Source organism: Pleurodeles waltl, chromosome 4_2 (assembly GCF_031143425.1).
Source record: "Pleurodeles waltl isolate 20211129_DDA chromosome 4_2, aPleWal1.hap1.20221129, whole genome shotgun sequence".
Classification (NCBI taxonomy): domain Eukaryota; kingdom Metazoa; phylum Chordata; class Amphibia; order Caudata; family Salamandridae; genus Pleurodeles; species Pleurodeles waltl.
In genome coordinates, this window is record NC_090443.1 from 552074957 (window position 1) to 552096302 (window position 21346).

General features: G+C 45.8%; 1 protein-coding gene across 4 annotated transcripts in view; it reads right to left on the bottom strand.

Annotated features, from left to right (window-relative positions):
• Positions 1-297: 297 nt before the first annotated feature.
• The window catches only part of LOC138293083 (torsin-1A-interacting protein 1-like), a 233268-nt gene continuing 212219 nt past the window's right edge, over positions 298-21346 (bottom strand). For 3 of the 4 annotated variants that reach the window (XM_069232085.1, XM_069232083.1, XM_069232084.1), the window contains one exon: positions 298-2030. In XM_069232085.1, coding sequence (XP_069088186.1) covers positions 1240-2030 — 791 coding nt within the window. In that variant the 3' untranslated portion in view covers positions 298-1239. The remainder of the gene's footprint in view (positions 2031-21346) is intronic. The other variant, XM_069232086.1, reaches the window with a different exon arrangement.

The following is a 21346-nucleotide window of genomic DNA, read 5'->3' on the forward strand; positions in this document are numbered from 1 at the left end:
CTGCACTCCCTGTAGAAATCCCCAAAGGTTTTTGAATACAAATGTGCGCAAATTGTCTTTTGGAATCAATACAATTCATTAGTCACATATTACCCGTAAATCTTAGCGTGCGACTATCTTTTGGAATTAAACAAAACATGTTTTTCTATTCATGTCATCCTTGAAAGACAACACCACCAACACACCCTGTGTTGAAAAAAACCAAACACATTAAGAACGCGTACACTGTCTAGGAGAGGAATGGCACGGGCAGAATTATTCATTGTATTCTAAAAATTCAACAACAATTTATTGAAATACATTTAAAAACACAGCAATTTTATTATTTTTTTTGAAAAATTACAATCAAGGTTAGGTTCAATCTCAGTGCCAAGCCTGTATTTTCAGGTAAGGATGAGGAGAAGGAAGCCAATCACACCTTAATGCTCTGGCCTAGCAAAAGACGTCTGTTCTTAGAGAATGGTACATCCTCAGATAGGTAATAAGTGCAGTCTGATTTTATTTTTTTATTTGCGGTGTTCGTGACTTTGTTTAGAAAGTCGCACTAGCTGGATGGAGCCACAGCCGTTCCATAAAGATTCAGCAAAGGCGAGGCGAAGAACTATCCAAAGTGCAACTCTCTATTTTTGCAGAGGTCACATCTCTCCATGCAGTGTCAAGTGGTTCTGAGTGTAGACCCCCCATCTGTAGGGTGGATTCCTACATCTAGCAGTGTGGCCATATTCAGAAAACACCTAGTCATGCCAAATTCCTTTCCTGCCCTTTCTTCGTTCTATATTCTAGAAATGCACTTACTGGCTAGACACACACACACAGCTGCAACATATTACCCAAATTTCCAACACCCAATATGACGTGGTAGACTTTGCAATTCTAAAGTCAGAATATTAAGTGTCCATTCATATTGCCCCAGTTTAGAATCCAAGCTTCACCTGTACAGGGCTAGGTTCTATAGCAACAGGCTGCATAAAAAGGCAAGTACAAGCAGAATATTGAGGAGTTGTAGATGCCTTCTTAAGATGCACGACAACACTTGATTTGGTGTTTATACTGAAGGAATATTACACTGTACCACTCAACACTGCCTGTAGTTCTTAATCAAGTCCTCCACAGAAATACCCATTCTTGTGACTAAAGCAATCACTGGGCTGGGAAATCTGTGCCTTGTTACCCCAATACATTTTAAAATCTCAACCCTCCACTCTTTTCCACACTACCGATCTTTTTCATTGGACCTTGTCAACAACTATCACCCTTTAGGGCATCTTCAGGCTGCACAGGCAGCACCACATGGGCAATGCGGCTCCAAAGACCCCCAAGTTTGTCCCCATCCATGTCCTTGTAGGAAGAGTCTTTGCTTTTGTCAGTGAACTTTGCCCAGATGAAGTCCCTTACTTTTTCCTCTACATCACGGAGCTGCATACCAGGCGCCAGCACATCATCCTCCAACAGAACAGTCAACACCAGAGCTACATCTTTAAATGCAGCATTCTCATGGTCACAATATTTGTAGAAGATGAGTACAGAGCCAGGAGGTAGCTGCTCAAAGCGATGGATTACAGCTGCTCTACTGCCGGCTAAAAAGTTAGAACTCAGCTCTTCATCAATCTCCAGTTTGGCCTGGTCGCTGTTCATCATTACCTTGGAAGTTCCATCAATGCTAATCACAGTGGTGTTCAAGGAGGAAGCGTAGCTGCGTGCAATTCTCTCACCCAGGCATCTTAGCGCTACTTCCCCCTTTTTAGCAGCTGTGAGAAGAAGGATGGCTGGTTCTGAATTGTGTGTGCTATTAAGGTGTTTGATGAGGATTTTTTTACTTCGGGACCAAAATTTATCTTCCTGGTTTGGATACAACGTCTTCAGTTTTTCCATGTGGATCTGGAAGTTCTGCAGAGCTGTGTTATCTTTTACACTCTTGTTCTGTTCCTGGAATTCTACAACACGCCACCATAATGCAGTGAGTAGCAAAAGAAGCAGCGGAAGGATCATCATCAGCTTACTCCAGCCTACACACTGCTGGCCTTGAAAGTCTAAAGAGAGAGGGAGAGAATATTTCTTAGAACTGTATGACTTTGCCATCACTGACGTTTTCAAGGTGAACATGACATATATGCCTGGTAATACAATCAATCTCACAGAGTGCCTAAGGTATGAGAACATTCGGAAGGGTTTAGCTAGAGGAAATGGGAAAAAAAAAGCAGCTGAGACTGAAGTTGACTGCAGACTAACCAACTAATTATCCTAAGGCAAGGGATAGTTTAATAGTACTGTGATGACAGAATAACAAAACAGCAATTACAGGACCTTGTTTCTTCATTAACCACAAACAGATAGGAATCTAAGATGATACCTTGCACCATAATGAACATAAACCCCCCACGAATGACAAATGGGTCAAATGCTTTATTTATCATAATAATGGCCGCCAGCATGTATATCTTCTACACTGTGAGAAACTTACTAGCCTGTAACTACAGTTCTCAAAAATGTATCTTTCAGATTCACATGCATGAATAGTCTTCGACATCAGGCGGGTAAATTCAGCCACAAATCATATGTGGGACATCTGCCTCATTTTGTGGCTAAGGAGTTGGGCAGAGACAGAGCCCCGACCCCCTCACACGGTGATCTGCTCAGATTTTTGCACCTTGTCAAGCAAAATTGCAATATGAAGATTCATAACTGGGGAAAAAAGGGGCTTGCATGTAAATCTATGACAGATACAAGCATTTGCCAACTATAGTTGCATGCAAGTAACCTTTTTCTTCACCAACACCCGGATTGGTCATAGATTTCCAAGCTTCAATAGTGATTACCGTAGCAGTACAGATATGACACGTAAAACCATGATGCTCACCTTAAACAGGCTCGACAGTACTGCTTGTTCCACTACAGACTCAGATGTTGTATGGACATCAAAGCTGTATTGTTTCATGAAAGTGTCTGAGGATGTCCGCATTGCTGCTTTGCAGATGTCAGCATTTGGCACCCTGTTGTAAAGTGCAACTGTCACCACCCATGCAAGTGAGCTGGAACATTATTCTTGAGATTTCTATGGGATATCCTGTGGCAGCTGGCAATGCAAGCTGAAATCTAGCAAGCTTTGCTTTGCTAAAGAAAAACATTTGCTGATTTGTTAAAAACAAATGAAATATTGATCAAAGTAGATTTTTAGGCAATGGCTAATGTCTGCAAAACGAAAGCCCCTGTCAGCTGGAGTGGTAAGCGTTGGGGGAAAAAGTCAGTAGATGAAGGATCTGGTTGAGATGAAAGGAGGGCGCTTCTTTATGTATTTCATTCCAGAGATCGCTAAAAGATCAAATACATGTTCTGGTGCCCAAATGCAGAACCTTTCCATTTTAATGAATGTGTCTGTTGTAGAGGCAACACCCGCTGCTTTTAGACTGTTCTGGCAATCAGGTGGAACACTGAAAACCAAATTCAAGTCTGTAGCAGCCATGGAGTGAAGGGAAGTGACTGCGAGTTTTGATGCTGATCTTGACCATGACCGTGATCAATGAGCTTTAGAAGCAGGTTTGTTCTTAATTGGAGTGTAGTAGTACTGGAGAGCTCAAAGGTCTGAGTGCAAGAATTGACGGGCCCAGGAAGACTTACATTCTGCAGCTCTTTCTTGAGTTTCCGGAGGAATTGCAAGTTTCCTGACCAAGAAATCAGAAGTGTTCCATCGGAGTTGAAGAGTACCAGGGCCTGTTTTAGAAGAACTGGCATGCTGAGCTGTCTGGACTAGTGAAAGAGATCATGGGGGTCCGGTAGACCTGCTGAAAATGAGTTGCAGACGTCTTGTATAGAATTTCCCACTCAAGAGAGTTCAAGTCTGCTGAGGGCGCCCAGAATATGTTCCTTTGAACGTTCAAACTCAAGTAGAGAGACCCAGTACAAGAGGATCTGAGATTTTGCTATTTTCTTATGTAAATAAGGTTGCCATACTGTCCGTTCCAATGAGGACCTGCTCATTGCCATTGTGGGATAGGAAAGCTTTCAACACTAGCCCTGCAGCTCTCCATTCCAGCACATGGATGTGGACTTCTTGTACCTCTGGAGATCAATGCCCAGTAGTATAGAGGTCATACAATTAAACTGAGGGTCTGATGAATATCAATTTTAACCTGCAAAGATGTTGTGCTCATCCACAACACCAAGATCAAGTTTTCCCAATGATCTGCCTCCACAAAAGGTCATATGTGCTAACCGCATTCAGGAATTAGCAGGATGCAAGAATACATCATTGCCAGCATGTTTTTTTTTACTTGAGTACTGAGACCCATGCTTGCTTACTGACTGAACAAGGGATTTCAGTTTGTCCTCACTTTCTTGTGATGGGTAGGATTTGAGGGAAGCAATGCATATTTAAGGTCTTAGGAACACAAACTGATAAGTTGTGATAAGCACCGGTTTCTTCACATTCAGGGTTATACCTACTATGGAGTAGCTTTATAGTGGAGTTGACAGCATGGTTCAAGTGATGGGATCCAGGCCTTCAATAGGCCAGTCATTTGGGAAAGGGAACACCATTACCCCTTAAGGAAAATATTACTTACCCAGTTGACATCTGTTTGCGGCAGGAAGTGTTGTAGATTCACATGCTTTGCATAAGTCCATCTAGTGTTGGCCTTGGAGTGTTACAAGTTGTTTTTCTTCTAAGAATCTTTTTGAGTCACAAGATCGAGTGACTCCTCCTCTCGGTGATAATGCGCATGGGCATCAAGTCCTTTGTTAGATTGTTTTCCCGCAGTCGGGTGAGGTAAGCAGTGTACGTGTGTATATATGGAAAATGTTACTTACCCAGTAGACATCTGTTTGTGGCATATTGAGCTATAGATTCACATGCTTTGCATAAGTCCGCCATCTAGTGTTGGCCTCAGGGTGTTACAAGTTGTTTTTCTTCTAAGAATCTTTTCAAGTCACTAGATTGAGTGACTCCTCCTCTCGGTGATAATGCGCATGGGTATAGAGTCCTTTGTTAGATTGTTTTTCCACAGGAGGGTGAAGTAAAGAGTGTAAAAGTTGTATATGTACATATATAGTAAAGAAATGAGATGTCCATGCAATGTATGGAAAATGTCACTTACCCAGTGTACATCTGTTCGTGGCATTAGTCGCTGCAGATTCACATGCTGTGCACATCCCGCCATCTAGTGTTGGGCTCGGAGTGTTACAAGTTGTTTTTCTTCGAAGAAGTCTTTTCGAGTCACGAGATCGAGGGACTCCTCCCATTTCGGCTCCATTGCACATGGGCGTCGACTCCATCTTAGATTGTTTTCCCCGCAGAGGGTGAGGTAGGAGTTGTGTATGATAGTAATAGTGCCCATGCAATGGAGTGAATACGTATGTACATAATGTAGTTTAAAGTAATATATTTACAAATTTACAAATGTTCAAGATCAACTTCTAAACGGCTACAGGCTCCCGGGGAGGCGGGTGGGCGCATGTGAATCTGCAGCGACTAATGCCACGAACAGATGTACACCGGGTAAGTGACATTTTCCGTTCGATGGCATGTGTAGCTGCAGATACACATGCTGTGCATAGACTAGTAAGCAGTTATCTCCCCAAAAGCAGTGGTTCCACCTGTAAGAGTTGAAGTTGTTTGAAACAATGTTCGTAGTACTGCTTGACCTACTGTGGCTTGTTGTGCCGTTAACACATCTACACAGTAGTGTTTGGTAAACGTATGAGGCGTAGACCATGTAGCTGCCTTACATATTTCGCTCATTGGAATATTTCCTAGAAAGGCCATGGTAGCACCTTTCTTTCTAGTTGAGTGTGCCTTCGGTGTAATAGGCAGTTCTCTTTTTGCTTTAAGATAACAGGTTTGAATGCACTTAACTATCCATCTAGCAATGCCCTGTTTAGAAATTGGATTTCCTGTATGAGGTGAGGTTTTTGGAAAGCAATAAATAATTGTTTTGTTTTTCGAATTAGTTTTGTTCTGTCAATGTAGTACATTAACGCTCTTTTGATGTCTAATGTATGTAGTGCTCTTTCAGCTACAGAATCTGGCTGTGGAAAGAACACTGGTAGTTCTACTGTTTGGTTCAAGTGGAACGGTGATGTGACTTTTGGTAAGAATTTAGGATTTGCTCGTAAGACTACTTTATGCCTGTGTATCTGAATAAATGGTTCTTGTATGGTAAATGCTTGTATCTCACTTACTCTTCTTAGAGATGTGATAGCAATTAGGAATGCAACCTTCCATGTTAAGTATTGCATTTCACATGAGTGCATAGGTTTGAAGGGTGGACCCATGAGGCGAGTTAAGACAATGTTGAGGTTCCACGAAGGAACTGGTGGTGTTCTTGGTGGTATAATTCTCTTTAGGCCTTCCATAAATGCTTTAATGACTGGTATCCTAAATAATGAAGTTGAGTGTGTAATTTGCAGATAAGCTGAAATTGCGGTAAAATGTATTTTTATGGATGAAAAAGCTAGCTTTGACTTTTGCAAATGTAGTAAGTAGCTTACAATGTCTTTAGCAGATGCGTGTAATGTCTGGATTTGATTATTGTGGCAATAATAAACAAATCTTTTCCACTTATTTGCATAGCAATGTCTAGTGGTTGGTTTCCTAGCTTGTTTTACGACCTCCATACATTCCTGTGTAAGGTCCAAGTGTCCGAATTCTAAGATTTCAGGAGCCAAATTGCTAGATTCAGCGATGCTGGATTTGGGTGTCTGATCTGTTGTTTGTGTTGAGTTAACAGATCTGGTTTGTTTGGTAGTTTGACATGAGGCACTACTGAGAGGTCTAGTAGTGTTGTGTACCAAGGTTGTCTTGCCCAAGTCGGTGCTACTAGTATGAGTTTGAGTTTGTTTTGACTCAATTTGTTTACTAGATATGGAAGGAGTGGGAGAGGGGGAAAAGCGTATGCAAATATCCCTGACCATCTCATCCATAACGCATTGCCCCGAGACTGATCTTGTGGGTATCTGGATGCGAAGTTTTGGCATTTTGCGTTTTCTTTTGTTACAAATAGGTCTATTTGTGGTGTTCCCCATCTTTGGAAGTAAGTGTTTAGTATTTCGGGGTGAATCTCCCATTCGTGGATCTGTTGATGATCCAGAGAAAGATTGTCTGCTAACTGATTCTGAATCCCTGGAATAAACTGTGCTATTAGGCGAATGTGGTTGTGAATCGCCCAATACCATATTTTTTGTGCTAGAAGACACAACTGAGTTGAGTGTGTTCCTCCTTGTTTGTTTAGATAATACATCGTTGTCATGTTGTCTGTTTTGACAAGGATGTGTTTTTGGCTTATTATGGGTTGAAATGCTTTTAGCGCTAGAAATACTGCCAGTAGTTCTAAGTGATTTATGTGAAGTTGTCTTTGCTGAGTGTCCCATTGTCCCTGGATGCTGTGTTGATTGAGATGAGCTCCCCATCCTATCATGGAGGTATCCGTAGTTATTACGTATTGACCATTGTGATGCTAGGCACTGCTGTAAGGGCCGCATGTACAATCTGGCGTTTGGGACAATGGCTATGCAGGAGGACATCATGCCTAGTAGTTTCATTACCCTCTTGACCTGTATTCTTTGTTCTGGATACATGACCTGTATTACCTTGTGAAAAGCTTGTACCCTTTGTGGACGAGTGGCAACCCCTTTTGTTGTGTTGATTGTCGCCCCTAAGTATTGCTGTGTTTGGCACGGCTGAATGTGCGACTTTGTGTAGTTGATTGAGAAACCTAGTTTGTGGAGTGTGTCGATAACATACTGTGTGTGTTGTGAACACCGTTTTTGCATGTTGGTTTTGATTAGCCAATCGTCTAGGTATGGGAACAAGTGTATTTGCTGTCTTCTGATATGCGCAGCTACTACTGCCAGGCATTTTGTAAAAACTCTTGGCGCAGTTGTTATCCCAAATGGCAACATCTTGAATTGGGCTCACCCCCTTTGTTACAGCGCCACAGGGCATCCCAACTAGTGGAGATGCCTGCCCCTCCGGCCACTGCCCCTACTTTCGGGGGCAAGGTTGGAGGAGATAATGAGAAAAACAAGGAGGAGTCACCCCCCAGTCAGGACAGCCCCTAAGGTGTCCTGAGCTGAAGTGACTCTTACTTTTAGAAATCCTCCATCTTGTAGAACGAGGATTCCCCCAATAGGATTAGGGATGTGCCCCCCTCCCCACAGGGAGGAGGCACAAAGAGGGTGTAGCCACCCTCAAGGACAGTAGCCATTGGCTATTGTTCTTAAAACAAACTAAGAAAATATATTTTTCTATATAAAAACCTATTGGCCTGGAATTGTCTGAGTGTGTGTTCCTCATTTATTGCCTGTGTGTGTACAACAAATGCTTAATACTACCCTCTGATAAGCCTACTGCTCGACCACACTACCACAAAATAGAGCATTAGAATCATCTCTTTTTGCCACTATCTTACCTCTTAGGGGAACCCTTGGACTCTGTGCATGCTATTTCTTACTTTGAAATAGTACATACAGAGCCAACTTCCTACACACCCTGTTCCTTTTTGGATATGAATCTGGTGCTGACAAGCATCCATAGTTTCAAGGATAGGCTCCACTGTTGAGTCTGAGGAAAAACTTGAGTCTTTTGAAGGAGAGATTTTCGATTCCGAAACTTTTAGAGCCTTTTGACGAATAGAAGCCTTCTGCTCCCAAACATAGGTAGATGGTTGTTTGGTCGGAGCCAAAACACTCGGATCGAAGGTTCGACTAGATCCAGAGGCTGAATGAGGTGTGGAGCCAGATCTTGATGCTGAAGATGTTTTGGAAGGTGGGGCATCCAAATGTAATTTTCAGATCCGACCATGGCCCAAAGGCAGTGGTGGACCGACAACCGTCTTATGTGGCCTTCTTTAAAGTCTTTACATAGCGGCTCGGGTAGTACTCACACGTTGCACTGAGGTAAAAGGCCGGCTTTCGATATCTGATTAAACATCTAAGTCTGAATTGCCTATGGAAAAAGCCTCTTCTTGATGGATGATCGCCTGCGCATGCTGTTCCCCAAAGATCAGGGGTGTCGTCCAGCGTCAGATAAAACCTCCAATCAACGCGCTCGTTGGTCTCGTAGGGTCTTCTTGGAGCGGAAAGACTGACAGGCGTTGCAGGTTTCTTCCCTGTGGTTCGGGGACAAGTAGAGACTACACACCTAATGATGATTGGTGTGAGGGAGTTTCAAATGGCATTGAGGGCAAAAGCGAAATGGAATGCGTTCCATTAGCCCTGCATTTCTCGACACTACGTGGAGTAGTAGGCCCGAGATGGGAATTGGCGCCATGAAAAATGATGAAACGAACTCTCTGCACAGAAATTACATTCAAATGCATTAGATAAAGAATGCACATCCGAAATACTATACCATCACTGAAAGAAAGATGGAAACAAGAGTTCGGAATGGACTGAGCTGAGAAATACCAGAGCGAGAGGAATACACGCCCGGACCCGACAGCGGAGAGAAAACTATCTCAAAGGACTCAATGCCCATGCATACTATCACCGAGAGGAGGAGTCACTTGATCTTGTGACTTGAAAAGATTCTTCAAAAAAAAAAAAAAACTCGTAACACTCCAAGACCAACACTAAATGGCGGACTTATGCAAAGCATGTATATCTGCAGCCACACATGCTATCATACACACAATTACTACTATCCTTTGCAGTGCACCGACACTGGAGCTAGATATTTTGTGAAGATTTTGGGTACTGAACGAATGCCAAAAGTACTGCTGTAGATTAGAAGAGCTGGCCATTGACTATGAACCAAAAAACATCCATCATTGCAGTGGACAGGATATGAAAATCCAGTTGATGGGCTGTCGAAATGGAAGAGGGAGACCAGCCTGAAGGAAAGCTTCTTAAGAACCTGTTGAGTGCTCCCGAGTCTGGAGTTGGGCACCATTCTGCCAATGTCTTGCTTACATAGAAAACAGAGTAAAATCTCAGGTTGTGTTGGAACTTTGATAATGACTCCATGGTTATCTTCTCAAAAAGTTTTAAAATTGCCAACTGTAATGCCCCCAAATGTAGATAGTGCTACTTTTTCAGTGGTGTTGCAAGTGGCATGAAAGCAAATTCTATTGTGTGTCCCTACAGGATGATATCTAGAACCCAGGAATCAGTGGTGGCAAGCTGTTAGGCTGAGATGAATGCCCAGAACATTCTTCACAAGCATAAAAGCAGAAAGGGGTGTATGTGAAGCCCGAGAAACCAGGCTCTTCTGGCATGGTCTTTGTCTCTAGTGGATGACGAGAGGACCCAAAGATCTACATTGAGAATATCCCCCAGATTCTCTATCTATGCCACACATATAAGGTGTGGATCCAGACTGGCAGTATAGACAAAAATTGCCAGAAGACAAATATCCTCTTTATCCTTTTTCTGGGAATACACTCAGAAGATTGCATTCACAAGACATCAGAGCTTCCCAGAGTCTAACTTCAAACAAATATGCTAGGGGATTCTTTAACAGGCTGATTCATAGCCTCTACTGGCAAATACAACAGTATCATCATCAGCAACAATAGAAATCTGGTTGTTTTTAGTATGACAGTCTTTATCTCCAGTGTGGTCTAGCCACCAGAGATGGGGATCACAACTGCGCGCCAGCCTTGGATCCTTCATCATGCTGCCCGGTGATTCAGCAAAACCCTGCCATGTTGCACCACTGGTGATAGGGGAAAAGTTGTAGTCTCCATAGATGCCTTGGATGGTGAGGACTCCCAATGATGGCTGTGGTGAAGAGGCCTAGTAATATGCTGGGCCTGAGCAGAGGAGAGGAGGTTAGGCTGGGCTAAAGTGTTACCTTGGAAGGCGACCCATCAAGACCGTGCCACAGGAGGCAGAATTGGGTCTGAACACCGTGGCGGCCATTATGGTTGGCGGCACAGATGCTGAGCTGGTGATCCTGGCCGGGAGTGAGCGACCGCAGCGTGCCTGAGGAAGGCGAGCAGACTCTGGCCAGCAGTGCACAGAAGAGGGGAGGGAGGCAGTGGTGGACTGAAGTGCCTACGTTTGCGGCAGGCCCCGAGATGGCAAATGCTGATCTGCGGTGGCCGGGGAGGCTGGATCTAGGGCTGCTGTGAGCCCAGCAATGCTGCTCTGCAGGCACTGGAATTGTGGACCCCCTGAATTGCATAAGCCTCATTTGAGATTCTTTTGGTACAGAAGGCGTTGTTTCGTAGCAGCACCATTCTCACCCCCAGTGCACAGCCAGCTCCTCTTCAGACTCCCACTTCTGCTGGCTCCTGGAGGTCTGCAACGCTGAAGATGCTCTCTCGACGCATCCGATGAAGAGACAGGGTGACTGTAGTGACCCCAAGCAGTCTACTGCTGAGAAACACTGGCCTACCAGCACACACTAGGACCAACTGGACTGCTCGTGCCACCTTACGGAGTCCTGAGGGCTTGCAGGTCCTTTCCCCGCCAGGTGGGGGATATAAGATGTAGAGGGACCCTACGGTTCGCTGCTGAGAAACACAGGCCTAAATCACACGCCAAGACCGTCTGGACTATTTGTGCCCTCCCAGGGAGCTCCTGGACGAAAAGCAGGTCCTCAATCCTACAACCACTGGTGAATCTATTCCGTCAGCTTCCTGCTATAGCAAGGACAAGCTGCCCCAATCCAAAGCACACTGGAAAAGTTTGCCCATGCCACCAAGTCGGGCCACAGGGAGACGGAAGCTGCCTTGAAAGAGCACACCTGGACATCAGCAAGATCCTCGCAACCATTGTGCACTTGTGCAACACACTCAACGCCAAAATCAGAGTGATCAACTCTGACTTCATAGTCCTCAAACAAGATCTACATAGTGCTGTGGACAGCTAAAGTCAGAGTCTCGGATATGGAAGACATGATGAACGGCATACAGCAAACAATCACAAGATAAACTTGAACAACCAAATAACTTGCCGCACACGTGGAAGACTTGGAAGGGAAGGCTCGCATTAACAATCACCGCTTTGTGGGATTCCCTGAAGACTGCAAAGCATCCTCCCCTGAAAAATTCCTGGACCAATAGGTGTGCTCCAACTTATCTCGTCGAGCTGGCCCCTTGGGCTGCTTTATCATCAAGTGGGCCCTCCGAGCTCGGGCACAAATAAGCACTTCTGAGGCCCCCTTACCCTATATGATAGCACATATATTGAATTATGTAGACAGGCTTGCGATCCTCTTCTATGCTCGATCACAGGCAGCCAAGTTGTTTCAATCCCAGATTATACCAAACTGGTTCAAGGTCAACATAAATCCTTCATCACTACAAAACAGATTACGAGACAAGATGGCAAGCCGTAAGAAATTTTACTTAACACTCACACAACGCCCACGGAATGCCTCCCTTGCCCAGAGTAATGCAACACAGCGATTTGCACTTAAGGGCAGCTGGCCTGGTGTGTGGTGGGTACATATGGTACTTACACCTTATACCCGGTCCAGGTATCCCCCTCTCAGTGAAGTGTAGGCAGTGTCTAGAAGTCAGGCTCTCTAGAGGTAGCTGTGGATGAGCAGCTAAGGCTTATCTAGGAGACATGCAAAGCTCATGGAATGCGAACACAGGCCTCCCACCTAGGTAAGTAAATCATGTAGTTGGGAGCTGGGAGTACCAGGAAACCACACAGGTAAGTAATGCAGTACCTTCCAGCAACCAGGAATGCAGGAGTAAAACACTGGATTTCCCCCAAACCACCCCAAAGGATGAAAAGAAGAAAAGGTAGACGCCCAGAACAGCCTGCAGGGAACCAGCAGCGGAAAACCAAAGATGGAGACCTGTGGAGAGAGGGGACGAGGTCCAGAAGTGTCAGTGGAGTCCAGGGGGGAGTAGGAGATCCTACCTACCCAGAGGTACCTTGTGGAGTTAGTCGACAAAGAAGGAAGACAGGTCAGCACTGCAGCGGAGAAGCTGGAGAAGAGTTCCTGATGCGTGCAAAAGGTGTCCCACGCTGGAAGCTGTATGGCAGATGAGTGTCTGTGAAGGATTCCCATCAAAAAGCCTTGACAAGGGCAAATTCGTGGTTGGAGGAAAAGAGGTGCTGCCGGGGACCAGCAAGGCCCAGGAGGACTCTACCCAGGAGGGGGGAGTCACAGGGGAACCTCCGCGTCGCAAAAGGACCACAGGAGCAGAGGCGGTATCCACAAGTGTCCCACAGGACAGGGACAGAGAAGTCGCTGAAGCAGCCCACGCAGAACAACAGAAGTTGCTCCCACGTTGCTGGGGGGACCAAGCAGAGGCCCAGGAGCTGCAGGAGGGAGTGCTGGTGGTTGGAGCTACACGTCGCCTGAAGTTTCCGTTGGAGATCAGGCAAACAAAGCTGCAAAGGACGCAGTGCACAGGGTACTGTTGAGTGGGGTGGGAAGGACTTACCATCTCCAAAATGTGACAGCTGGTAAAAAGGACCAAGGGGGACTCTCCAGACCACCACCTGTGATGCAGGACCCAAGCCACTCAGGATGAGTGGAGATCCACGCAGCCGGTCATCAATGCAGTTCGGTACCTGTAGTTACGGGAGAGTGAAGCCTTCACCCCAAGGGAGATTTCTTCTTCTTGTGCAGGCTGAAGAGCTGCAGTCTTCTGAGGATGCACAGCCGGGGAAATGTTGCAAAGCTCGAAGTAGAGGTTGCAGAGGAGTCCTGCTGGAGTCTTGCAAGCTGAATCTGAGGACCCACCCCAGAGGAAGACCCTAAATAGCCCAAAGAGGGGGCTTGGTCACCTAACCAGGTAACTACTTATCAGAGGGTGCCCCTGACGTCATCTGCCAGGCCACTCAGATGCTCGCAGAGTTCTCTGTCAACCTTGGAATCAAGATGGCAGAACCTAGGGACCCTCTAGAGGAGCTCTGAGTGGTTACTCCCCTTCCCATTGTCCAGTTTTGCACCAGAGCAGGGACTGGGGGTTACTGAACCGGTGTAGACTGGTTTATGCAAGGAGGGTACCAAATGTGCCATTCAAAGCATTGCCAGTGGCTTGGGGAGGCTACCCCTTCCAAGCCTGTAAAACCTATTTCCAAAGGGAGAGGGTGTAACACCCCTTTCCCAAAGGAAATCCTTTGTTCTGCCTTCCTGGGCTTGAGTTTCTCAAGCAGCAGGAGGGCAGAAACCTTTCTGAGGGGTGGCAGCAGCTGGGCTACCCAGGAAAACCCTGCAAGATTGGTGGTAGCAATGCTGGGGGTCCTCGAAGGAGCCCCCAGAGTACATGGCAACATCCTTCCAATACTCGCAACAGTATTGGGATAGGATTCCGACATGCTTGATACCAAACATGCCCAGGTTCCTAGTTACCAATATGAAGCTGGTGCAGGGGAGCCCTCACACAAAAGGTACCTGCACCCTGCCCTCTGGGCTGAGAGGGCCCACCATAGGGGTGGACTTAGTGACCTGTAGTGAAACTGGGTGCGTGCATCCGGTTCACTCAGACTGCAATGGCTCCCTATGGGTGGCAGAATAACTGCTGCAGCCCATAGGGATCCCCTGGAACCCTAATGCCCTGGGTACCTAGGTACCATTTACTAGGGACTTACATGGGAGGACCAGTATGCCAATTGTGGGGTGAAAAGGGTACAATTTGAAGATGAGAACAAAGTTACTGGGGTCCTGGTTAGCAGGAAAACACAGCAAATAGTGAAACATACCGACAACATGCAGAAAAAGGGTTAACTATGCCAAGAAAGAGGGCACTTTCCTATGCAACCCCCCCCCCCACCCAATCAAAGGACAAGAAGGGTGTGTGTGCGTCTGTGTGTGTTTGTGTATATACATATATTTTGGCAAATGCTTTACACATGACTTCTGGAGATAAGCTGACTGCTCTGGGCCAAGCTACCAGGGATGAGCACAGGTTATCTTTCGTGCGTACCTACTTGCAAGGACTAGAGAGGTGGTTCTACCTAGCTTAGGTGCATACCCTAGCCAACCAGAAACCCCATGTCTAACAGACACTGTTCTTGGAAAGCTGTTGCGTTACTATAAAGGTTGTATCTTCTGTGCTGCACATACTACTGCCACATCTTTTGAAGACATGCATGTTAAGACATCCCCCATAACTGGACTACATAAAAGGTGGGCGTGGTTTTAGAATGCCAGCACAGAAGACAGTGCGTAACACGTATCAGAAGTGTGCCAGCATCAGTGGTAGTAGTGGATGTGACCAGAAGTGGGCAGCACCCTGCGGAGAGAAACACTGGTCCTTGACACTTCAGCCCAAATAGGTCACAATCTATGGCCACAAACAAGTATCCTAACATAGCAGAAGAGATCAAATATGCTAGCTACTGCTTACTAAATGAATAGGAGAAAGGTTAATCTAGAGACAGAATTTGGAAAAAAACACACTTTAAGCAGTCTTTCCAGAAATCATTGCTGCCTCCAATGTTGTAAGATGGGATGAGAGGTTGAAGGAGAAAAGCTCATGGTAAATCTAACAAGAGACAAAACAAAAGCACCTTGAAATGCAGTAATTGTTGGGGCAATGCTTGTTTGAAGAAGCAGCAATAGGAAAGCCAATGTATACATGCAGGTTTAGGAACACAGCGGCCTTTGTGTATGAGGTTTCTGATACCTAGAGATGCCACTGTGTCTTTATTCAAGAGTACGAGCCACTACTCTTGTAGTCATCTAGAGCAGTCCACAACTTTGTCTTGCTGCACTGGTTCTTAGGGCAGCTTAAGATCTTAGTAAGGCTATGGTGATGCTTATATCTTGCCATTACTTGGAAATGTTCAAGCATGCAGAAAAGCAATTCAGGAAGGCATTAACTTCAGTTCAGCCTCCAGAAGAACTAAGGGCAGGAAGTAACAAATGTTTTTTGCATGGGAAAACCCCCCAGGCCACCAAATTGCAGACTTTGTGACTGCTAAAACTCAAATTGACAAAGTAATAGATAAACTGCAAGTCAGACATGGACTTGGGAATCGCAATGCCCACTCTTCCGGTCCCTGTGACATTTAAGTAAGAAGGGTATGAAAGAGGTAGCTTCCCTTTCCTTACAAGCATATGCATCAATGGTGTGCAACCCTAACTGTGGTAGCAAAGCACTGATGAGTTTGCTGTGGTAGCAAAACACTGATGGGTTTCCAACACCAAAAAGGGTGGTGTCTTTTCTTGAAGTGAAAGCTGACCATCAGGGATAGCTTCCACTATAAGAATATCAGCTGCTGGCATCGGGGGACTGCTATAATTGCCTCTATATGCCAATACATCATGTATTTTTTTAATATTCTAGCCTCACTCTCTTGAAGGTAAGGGGGCTGCAATGGTGGAATTTTGTGATTATAAGGATGGAGGTCGGCTTTCCCCCATCGGACCCCATCACTGCATTTGTAGCCATCCAAAGGATTTGCAGAGGGAACACTGACTCATTACGATACATGTTTTGCACAGCAACTCATTAGCGCATCTGCAATAAAGGAGCAGTAAGCATTGCTACATTGTGTAAAAAATATATAAATAAATAAAAAAAACTCAGGCAGAGCTAGAACCTGGTTGGAAATGGGTAGCATGCATAAGGTACTCCAGAAGCTCTGTGCTTATCCAGTTCACATTTACACTCTAGCTCTTATCAGGGTACTGCAAAGGGCAGGTCAAGTCCACAGGCTAATCCTCTAGCGCAGAATTAACTGTACTGCTCAAAACTGGGCATGCATTCTTCCGCCTAGGAATCTTCACCATTAAATAGTCAAATTGCCACATGATTTTGAAGAGGAAGTCAAGTTAGTTGAGGCTGTATGGACTGTACATAGGGGTGGGGGACAGGTAGAATTCTCAGCAGAATCAAGGGAGTAAATTGCTCCCAGTCAGTAAACAAACAAACATAGGGCACTTCTAGTGTCTCCCTGTCTAGCAGCAGCATAGCTCTTCACTGACTAGCACCAAAGTTTGTCTCCGGGTTGAGAATTAGACAGGTGAATCAATAGAAGTTAAACTAGTAGTTAGAAAAATGTTTGTCTCCCCAGTGTCAAATAACAAGCACTCATTTCTGTTTTCATCCCGTCCTAGTACAGTATTTTGTTGCAGCTTGTTTGTCCTTAGAAAGAGTGACATCATTATATGTTAAATTCTGGGACCTCAAACCCCAAGACTGAAAGGTGGTGACTGAGAATTTACCACTTCCTTTTTGGAAAAAGTTATTCTATTTCTGGAAGCCAGATCTAATTTGGTCAGAGTGTGCAAAATCATTCTGCAAATTTTACGTTTTCCTGAACCATAAAAAATGTCTATTTGCGATGTCCCGAATTTTCTGTTTCAAATCTCCAACTTAAAGTCTATGTCTTGGTATGGACTTAGGCATGTCTTCATTCAAAAGGTTTATCACCAGTCAGCAAAGATCATTTACATAACTGACCAAATGGATTGCTGGTGTAGAAATGTAAAACTTTTATTATATTGCCTGACTAAATCAGCGTGCTGCGACCCTTCAGTGTAGGAACAGCTTTCAAAGTTTGCATTTTATGATGAGTTAGGTTGAATAAGTTACTTACCTTCCGTATCGCTCTTTCTAGCTGCAGAGTTTGTACCCTTTTAAATGTTTCCCTCGCGTCACACTGGACCCGGAAACTTTTCAGCAGTTTCTCTGCACGCTGGGTGGCGGTGCCTTGTGGCTCCACACTGGCATGCTGACGTCAGTTGTTTGAGACTGTACAAATCCCCCGATGCAGAGCTCCAAAAGCAAACTGGTAGACACTTTGCCGATTCCTACACTTGGGAACTTGTTAGTGTATAAAGTCAGATCAAGAACAGGGAGGATCGGTAAGAAATCTGCAGCTAGATAGTGTTTCTACCAGAAAGAGTGCTACCAAAAGTAAGAAAATTGTTCTTCTAATAGAGACTTATAGTTGTACATTCCTAACCTTTCTGAGTAGATACCAAAGGAATACCTATTCAGAGGTGGGTCTGTGAATGGACTTAAACCAGGAAATTCTGAAGAACCAAGCGGGCAAAATGCCCCTGCCGGCACACTTGACAGTCTAGGCAAAAACACCTTGTGAATGTGTAGAGAGACGCCAATATAGCCACCTGACCAAGGTCTGGGATATCAATTCCACCTGCCAACCCAGTGGTAGCAGCTTTGGCCCTGGCAAAATGAGAATGCAGTACTTACAGAGGATTCTTTTTGGCCAGTACACAGCAGATTTTCATGTAGACCACAACGCAGCAGGATATGGCTCTTTTATGCACTGTCTTAACCTTTTTCACTTTGGAGAACTCCGGAAAGAGCTGATTATCCACCCAGTGTGCTTTGGCACAATCTATGTAGAAACTCAGCACTCTTTTGGGGTTCAAGCATTGAGGTCTCTCCTCCTCAGGGGGGGGGGGGGGGGGGGGGAGTGGGCATAGAGCGCCAGCAGGGTAATGGTTTGACAGATGTGGAACACCACAGTGTTGGTTAGGAAGGATGCCAGAGTTTGCAAAAGCAGTTAGTTTGGGAAGAAGAAAGTCTATGGCAGATTGACACAAAGAGCCTGAAACACACTCATGTAGTGCCAAGGTGATTACAATGAGAAACACAGTCTTGATAGTAAGGAGCCGTAAAACATAGCTGTGAAGCGGCTCACACTTATTGCACATAAGATAAGTCAGGATCAGATTAAGGTCCCATTGGGGCATAACAAAGGAAGAAGGGAGAAACATGTTGCAACCCTTTCAAAAATCGCTTCACAGCCAGTCAGTTAAACAATCAGGGCTGATCTGGCCACCTTAAGAAGGCCAAAAGATAACCTCTAACTGTGCCCAAAACAAAGACTTACCCTGCAAGAGACAGAAATAACAAAATATCAGAAAACCTGGTCGGGGGGGGGGGGGATGGTGTCAATCTGGCATGTACAGTACCAAGCCACAAGTCTGTCCCAACGTCAGACATACACAGTTTTTGTGGAGGGATGCCTGGCTGCCAAGAGGACATCAACCACCTACGGAGGAAGGTCAAAGGTGTTCAGCTGTCGCTGCTCAATCGCCAAGCATGAACATGGAGATTTCGAAGACCCAGATGCAGAAACCTGTCCCTTTGCTGTAAAGGCAGTTCCTCCCAGAAGGGCAGCTTAATCAGAAGATATGTGCCCAAGCCCAGGAGTTTTGGATACCCTACTCTCAGTGCCGAATTCAGAGCCACTAACATGACTATGGCCAGAGTCTGTCCTGGTCTTCTTGAGAGCTCCGGACAGGAGTATGAAAGGCAGAAAGACGTACAGCAGTCCAGAGTTCCACTCAAGATGGAACTCGTACCTGAACGAGAGATGCTTTGGGAACTTCAACGCACAAAAGTGCTAACAATGTGTGTTTGACAGTGGCAAAATATCGAGCTAAAGTTCTCCCTGTTTGCCTGAGAGAAACTGCGCACCCTCCGGTGCCATTCGTGATCCGCCAGGCGTCAATGGTTAAACTTGTCTGCCCTGGCATTCAAGAATCCTGCCAGGTGGTTCACTACCAGGAAAATTCCTTGGTGATCCAGATTTCCAGAGGCGCAAGGCCTCCTTGCACAGAGTTTGTGACTCCACTCCACCCAGATTGTGGAAGCACCACATTGTGGTGGTGGTGTTGACAGTGAGCACCTGAACCAGCCTCTCCTTGATGGATGGAAAGAATGTCAAGGGAATGGCCTTCAGCTCCATATCTTCAATTTGTAGCCAGAACTCTGCTGGAGACCGGATGCCTCTGATCTCCACAATGCCCAAAGGGCCACCCAACCCAAAAAAAGATGCATTGTTCCTCTGTCAGCAGTGGGTGGAGAAGGGAGAGGAGTCTGCCACTGACCTTGCGGTCCAGTGACCACCACTGCAGATCTTATGCAGCCTCCTCAAAAATCTGAATGTAGTCGGAGAGGCCCCCCCATGACCTTGGACCGACTGGGACTTTAGATCTAACTGCAGAGCCTGCATATGCCACCTGGCCTGCTCATCCAGGAGGCTGCAGGAGGCCATCATTTTTAGTAGCCTCAGAGTTGACCACCTGGCAACCAGGACCGAGGCTGAAAAATCAGGATCATTGCTCGAATGTCCTGGAAGCTCTTCCTGGGGAAAAGGAACGAAACCGAACTGTGTCCCGAAAGGCTCTAATGAACGGGGAACATTTGAGGAGTGAGGTGTGACTTCGGCACATTGATAGCGAACTCAAAAGATAACAGGAGGCTTGCGATAGTCTAGAGGTGGTAGAAGACTGCCTGGGGTGAGCCCACCTTCAAAAGCCAGTCAGTCATCGCCTGACCTCCGAAGCAGGACGGCCTCCACCACCTTCGCTTCCCTATGACGAAAAGGAGATGGGCCTCCATTAATCGCTGAGGAGGCATTGGAAGGTGTGGCAGGGAAGGCAGAAAAGGGTAAGGCATATCTGTTGTAAACAATCTGTAAGACCCACCTGTCCGACATGATTGATTGACAGCCCAGTATGAATTGGTGGATTCTGCCTCCCACCGGCTGGCTGTGGCCATGCAAGGGCACGCTAAAGAGGCTTAGCAGCTGGGACATTAGGCTGGACAGCACTCAGACCTTGGCTCCAGGGATGAAAGCTACCATGGCAGCTACTGCAAAACTGCTAGGTTCTCTGTGGAGGCTGGGCGGGATGGCGGTAATCGTGCCTCGGCGAAAGCCATGTAAGAAGTTATGGAACTGTTGGCGCTGAGGAGGTATGGCGCAAAGACAGAGGAAAAGAGCAGTAGCCCTGCTCTCCTTAAACCACACCAGAACAGAATCAATCTTTTCCCTGAACAGGCAAGTCCCATCAAAGGGCATACCCATCATGGAGGAGTTGACATGACCAGAGAACCCAGTCAATTGCAGTAACGTATGGTGGCGAATGGCAAAGCTGGTGTCTACCGCTGGCTCTATGGAATTGGTGGTGTCCAAGCTGCAATGAACAGTGAACTTAGCAGCACTGCAACATTCTTGAATTGCTTGCGAGAGCACAGGGTGAAGATATGCAGACACACTAGGGAGGATTTGTGGCACTGAATCCCAAAGGACATGTGAGTAGCATCCTAACAAACAAGTGGTATTAACAGATAAGAAGGCCAAGATAATAGGAAAAAAAAGACACATTTGTAATGTTCCCCTTGCCTAGACTCCCTATCAGGGGAAGTGGTGGGAAATGTGCTGGAATTAGAGCGGCTGGTGGAAGCCTGCACCACTAGGCTTTCTGGTGCTGCAAAAGAAAAGCTGGGTAGCAAGGAGCCTGGAGATGGTACCTAGCAATTTCCTGATTGACTGGGAGGCAAGTGCAAGATTTGGCCCAAGCCCCAAAATAAGGTATCAGTCAGTCCTTCCTTAAAGGGAAGAAGGGGGTGAGAAGACGTTTGGTCCGGCTGGAGGACTTCTGTCAATATATTTGTATTGACCCCTCAATGTGGGAGGATGTGGTCAAGAACTTTAGACGCCCTACGCATTA